This window comes from Apaloderma vittatum, unplaced genomic scaffold, assembly GCF_000703405.1.
Source record: "Apaloderma vittatum isolate BGI_N311 unplaced genomic scaffold, ASM70340v1 scaffold13196, whole genome shotgun sequence".
Lineage (NCBI taxonomy): Eukaryota > Metazoa > Chordata > Aves > Trogoniformes > Trogonidae > Apaloderma > Apaloderma vittatum.
The window spans coordinates 158,290-164,296 of record NW_009721371.1 but is presented as its reverse complement, the minus strand read 5'-3'; the positions used below and the strand labels follow the sequence as shown (position 1 = coordinate 164,296).

Below are 6,007 nucleotides of genomic sequence, written 5' to 3'. Positions count from 1 at the left end.
ACCTTTGACCTTCAGCGACATACTCCAGATTCCTCCCAGTTAAACAGTCTCCAGGCCTGAAAGCATCGTATCTCTCGACTAGACAGACAGATGCATTGCCATGTAAAAAGCTCCTTTATATCCCCAATAATTCTGTTGATCTGCACATTAGGAAGATCTGTCTGCTTTGGAATTTGCAACTTGTGTACGTTATTGTTTATCAGCGATGGGTGCTACTGGTGTGATGGCTCTTTGGGCATCTAGGAAGTCACCCAGCAGGTGAGTGATCCATGTTCCATAGACCTGGCAGCCTACAGCTGAACACAGGGCATATGAGCAGCATCTTTTCCAGAAGAGGTTCACCATGCCATCTGATGAGAAAGATGAGGCCATACTGAATCCTTCACTCCTTCTGGCACGGCAGAGGAATGAATGTGCAGCAACGCTGCTGCCGAGGCTGTGACATGCGCTTCCCTTCGCTGGAGCAGATAAGCAAAGGAGTCATTAGTAGCTGCTGTATGGGACTCTACCCAAGATGGGCTGAACATGGTGACTGACACCTGTGGCTGAAGGATTGCTGTGCTCAGCAGAGCAAGAGAGACTTTGGCTTTCTCATGCTTTCTGCTTCTTGTGCAGTGATGCTCTTACCAGCCAGGGCTCCCTTGCTTTTCTAGGTATTCCCTCATCACTCTTTGTAACTCACCCCAGAACCTCCTGTGACTGAAGACTCGGTGGGTTTTTCTCTGTTTTATTGGCCCTGCAAGACAAGGCTAATTTTATTTTATTTTTTCAAACGGTCAGATTTTATTTTAAGTTAACCAAGATACTTTAATCAAGCTTAACCAGCTATAGTTTATATCCTTGCCTCCTTGCTGCTGGAGTTGCGTGGGGCACAACAAAGAACTGCTGCTCTCCTCCACAGCTGCAGTTCGCCCAGTCGCCTTGTGATGGACCTACCTTGATGCTCAGAAAATGAAATGCTTTGTTCAAAGCCTGTGAGTGATCCACTTAGCTCCATGGAGAGATTATGAAGAGAGAAGGGTGATAAGGGAAGTGGCCTGATAAAGATTTTTTTATGGGGTGTGGGGAGCTGTGCCGCGCAGGGAGGTGGTGAGGGAGCGGGACGGGCTGCTGGCATTCTGAGATGGGACACTTGCGCTGAATGTCACGTAGATTCATGGTGTAAGGTCCCCAGTTGCTCTCAGCAGCCAGCTCCTGCCAAGTTGTACATAGTGAGAAAAGGTGGAAAGAAGGTGGGACTTACGCTGCTTCTGCCGCCTTCTCTCTCTAAGGAGACTGTGTGGCTTTCTGTGTTTGAGGACAGTTCAGCTGTTCTGGCAGCAGAGACTAGTGTTAAATCAGAATAAGTGTAACCACAGAACATAAGGCGTATTAAGGATGGGGCTTGTTTCTTGCTTGCCCAGGAGAAACAATTGGGTTGCTATTGCCTGGTCTGCAAAAAGCATTATTCCAGTGAGGGACAAACCTCTTTCATGCTCTTCAGTACAGCAAAGTATAAGAGGTCTGAGTTCATCCTGATTCATCTGTAAATCCTTTTTCAAACTATGACTGTGTGGATGAATATTCCAGAAATTCTGGTGCAAGAATGAGGGAACGTCTAAACTTTCCATCTTTCAGTCTTATGAGCGAAAACTTGCATCTGTTTCTTTGTCTCTTCTTTGCTGTATCTGTATTTGAAGTCTCCTGTCTTTCTACTCTCTTTCTGCAGGTCCTTCAGAAGCTTGGGAAAGCAGATGAAACAAAGGATGAACAATTTGAACAGTGTGTGCAGAACTTCAACAAACAGCTGGTAAGATAATTGACGATATGTAATTACACCCTGGGTTTCAGTATTGGCTTCCAGTCATCTGCTGCAATATACAGTTAAAGCTCGTTAAATTAAATGACGCCATAGGCCTATTGAAGTGACCCACAACTTGTAGCTCTTCACCTTGGAGAAATTACACTATGTCGTCCAGTGTACTCATTATGGAATCACTGAGAGTGTAGGCTGAAAAATAATACTTGTTCTGGAACCAAGTTTAGGAAAAGAAATTGTTCAACCAGAACAATTCCTTCAGTTAGCAGCTGCTTTGTAATGTAATTTTTTTATTGGGCTGGAAGCAGAGACATAAGAGCAACATTCTGTCTCAGGAAGATGGTTAGGAAACAGATTAGAAATCGAAAATAAAATGGAACAAGGCAGTTTCAGTTTCCTAAGTATTGCAGAGAGTAAAAGAGACAAAAAAAACAAATGGTGAAACAGGAACATCCTTCCATGGCTAAGATCTAAATCTGACTTCCTCCCCGTCCTTGCATAATCACTATGTTGGGCCTGAGTCAGTATTCCTTCCCATGTCTGCTTCATCCCTGCATTTTAGTGCATAAAAATATCTTAACAGTGTAGCAGTTTTTTCCCACCCTCCTACTTAAACAACAGTAGGTTTATATCTTGAATGGGATGTGTTTGGGATTTTCTTTCTGGTGTTTGGTTGGGGTTTTTTGTTGTTTATTTTTGGGGTTCGTTTTGGTTTGTTTTGGTTGTGGTGGTTTTTTTTTTTTTTAATAATCTTGACCTTTTAGGGGAAGCATCAGTTACTCCAGGTGATTTGCACCCCTGTGTTTCCTGTTAGGGAAAGTGTTGCTTCTGTTTCATGGCAGGAAACGCGTGCCACACCAAAGCTCAGGTGGGGCTGAAGAAATCTTTTAGCTCCTTTGTGCCTGATGTATTTAGGACCTTTTTTCCTGGAGCTGTTAGTGGCAGCTGCATCATGTCCGTTACGTTTTGTCAGATGTGGTTATGTGTTGCAAACCCAGCTGAGAAGGGATTTGCCACAGCTGAATATAATGAAAATCTTTTGGTCTGACTGTGACTTACATCTAACTGGAGCTGACTACAGATTCCTGGAGACTAATGCTCATTCTCTTGGCAGAGATAGTGGCTGTTGCTCCAGAAATTCATGCAAAATCTCTACAGCATATCCACCATGTGGTTTGGACTTGATATTTAACGGTCTTTTCCAACCTAAATGGTTCTATGGTTCTATGATATTCTCTTGTACGCAGAGGAAACCAATTTGGCTTCTTTCTGATGACGTGACATTACCAGGAGTGACTTTTCCGTATCCTATTTAAGTATCGGCAATCAAGGAAATAACCTTTTTAAAAGAGAAATCTTGAAAAACTCACACCCAAACTTCTTGATCTGGCTGTATCAAATGGCTTTTTGTTTTCTAAAGCCACAAGTTCCAGTGGTGCACCGAGAAGTCTGTTACAGAAGCGGGCTCTGTACCCCTTACAGCTGAATTTATTTTCCCATCTTGCAAGGGCAGACTGTGAACTAAATTCTCCAAATAATTTATCAAAGAAGCTGGAGGCTGCTGTGCATTTGTTGCTTGAGGTCTGTTGCTTTTGCTTTGGCCCTGAGGTTCTCTGTTACTAAAATAAATGCTATATTAGGGGAAACCGTAAATATGAGTTAGCTAGTTTGTATAGGATACGCAAGGCTGAGGAGTTGTTCTGATGCCAAGCACACTAGGGAAAAAACTGGAGCTACGTGTGCATATATACACACTTTTTTTTTTTTTTATATGTATGATAATGTGTGTGTAGTATAGCTGTGTGTGAAATTCCTGTCACCTTTCCTTGCAAAGTTTGCTCCAGTGGGAAATGTAAGCTTGGAGGAAAGCTGATGTGTTGGTGCAGGCTCTCCTGTGGAGCTGGCTGGGGTGTGACCAGGCAGTGGCCTTGTTTGCTGCTTGATTAGAGACTCCTCTGACTCTGATGGCTATGTTGGGTCATTTTGGCGTGTTCTGTGCATGGGCTGTCAATGAATAGAGAGCAGGTCTGAAAATCACTTATTTTCAACCAAGGCATCTTGTGGTTCTCTGAAATGGTGGTTGAGTAGACGTAAAGGGAAGTGTTCTGTTTGCTAGGTCTCTGTTTGGGTTCATATAAGAGCACCACTGAGGTCTCTGAAGAGCAGGAGCTTTTTAGCTCGGACAGGTGGATTTGCTGTGTGGCAAATAAGCGCGACATAACCTTGCTTCAGCAGGGCTACAGGGCTTGCCTCTTTCTCTCGAAGGCTCAACAGGCAGCACAACGGGCCCCCGTATTACTTCCTCATGACTTATATTTGGCAACAGACCTCCCCAAAAGTTCATTCAAAGGCTCCCCACTCCTTCCCTTACTCAGTGTCCCTTGTGTTCAGGCACTGGCACAAGGATCTGTCCTGGAAATTGTCTTTGCAGACCTGGGACTGAGAAACCAACTGCAAAGGTGCACCTTAGCCCCTGCCGGAGGCGTGCTGGGCTTTGGCCTCTCTTCCCTGCATTTGAAATACTCACTGCAGAGACAGAAAGTGGGAGGCTGGTGGCAGCCCTTACACCTGGCTCCGTGCTGTGTTTCTGCCTGGCAGAGCGGTGGGCTTTTTGGGTACCCGTCACGAGCAGTCCCTTATGTTGATGTTCTGGGTTGGTTTATAGTGTTTCACACCAAAGGCATGAGAGGCAAGCAGCTGCTGGCACGGGCTGCATCCATCTCTGCCTGTACCCTGTAGCGTTAGGCACAGCCTCAGCCTGCAGGGCAGCAGCGTGGGCTTGGACTTTGCTCTTGCAGCATTGATTTGCTTGTGGACTATTACAGTCAGCAGCTCAGAGAGACACTTTCTTTCCAGGCACAAGACCTTCATGCCCAGCAGCTTCCATATCAGTCCTATGTAGAAAAACAAGTTTATCAACTTTCCTGGTACCGATGGGAGCCTCTCACCAGTCATTCATGCTCTGTATATTAACAGGAGTTTTGCTGAGTGGGGGCTTATCTGAAGCTGTCGTTTCAATGCTTTAGTCCCTGACCCCCACCCCACAATTTAATAATTCCACAGTCTGCTCTTCTAGTCTTATATTAATCTAATCTGGAACAGGATATTACCAGCTCCTCTCAGGTGAAGAACATCTCTCTTGATAATAAAAATCTTTTCCATTGGAACAGCAAAACCGAGGAGGTTGTGTAAAAAAGAGGTTGCAGTCTCGTATTACGATCAAAAAAATTCTTTTGAAGATTGAGGGGGAAAGGGTATTAGGAAACCTGTCTACTACAAGAAACAGCTCTATGGAAAATCACATACTTAGCTAGGGCTTGGTGAAAAGTATTGTAAATAACAACCTCCCAGCAAAACAAAGCACAGAAAGATACCAAACCACTCCTGTGTTTTTCTTTCAGAGAGCTCATTAGGTCTTTGGAGAGAGAGCTCTTCCAGCCTCTCAAGCATAGCACTTCTATTTTAAATTATGTGTCTTCCTGGTTGTGTTATAGGCTCACAGGGTTGAATTACACTGTGATTGCAAGTATCTGCTCAGACAAGAAAACACTTGTGTGTCTGGGTAGAACAACTTATTGTGATCACTTCGATATCAAGACAGAATGTCATTGTTCCTGTGTGAAGGTTTTAAGTCAGTTTGTTGGTGCAGGGATGACAAATTAATGTAGGGCTCAGAATCAGGAGTGACCTTCCATTTTATCCTAGTTTTAATTTCCTTTTGTGAAGTTCTGTTACTCTGCTACATATATATGCTATTTATTCTTTATGTTCTTGCAATTTAAAAATTACTGTGCTATGAGATTTTTGAACATCTTTAGATTCAGCCGTACCTTTACACGCCCTTAAACTCTTTGATAACTGGGAAGCACTGGGCACAAGCAAACACGTGTTACAGCTTGATTGAACTGCTGCTTGTCAGATCAGCCTCTCTTTATGGTCCTGTGTGTGTGTGCATTTTGATTATTCAGGCACCTCTTCCCTGGTGGTTTCTGATTGCTCTGTTAGGAAAGTCTCATCTGCCCAGGTTTCCACATTTGCCTTAAGCCAGCAAAAAGCTCAACGTTTGTTTGCTCTGTGTTTTAAGAACTCCTAGGACCTTTGCAGCAGATGTGGTCATTATTCTTTTCCTCTTGCACGCTCTTTGGGTCAGTTCCCACTGTTTCTCCAGTCACTTTCATAAAAGTGGCCAGCTCTCTCCCATCCCTTGTT

The 6,007-nt window shown here is 44.0% G+C and overlaps 1 protein-coding gene across 1 annotated transcript in view; it reads left to right on the top strand.

Annotated features, from left to right (window-relative positions):
* Nucleotides 1-1,708: 1,708 nt before the first annotated feature.
* The window catches only part of BIN1 (bridging integrator 1), a gene marked incomplete at its 5' end in the record, with an annotated part of 51,680 nt that continues 47,381 nt past the window's right edge, over nucleotides 1,709-6,007 (top strand). The window contains one exon of the mRNA XM_009871363.1: nucleotides 1,709-1,789. Within this exon, the coding sequence (XP_009869665.1) occupies nucleotides 1,709-1,789 (81 nt within the window). The remainder of the gene's footprint in view (nucleotides 1,790-6,007) is intronic.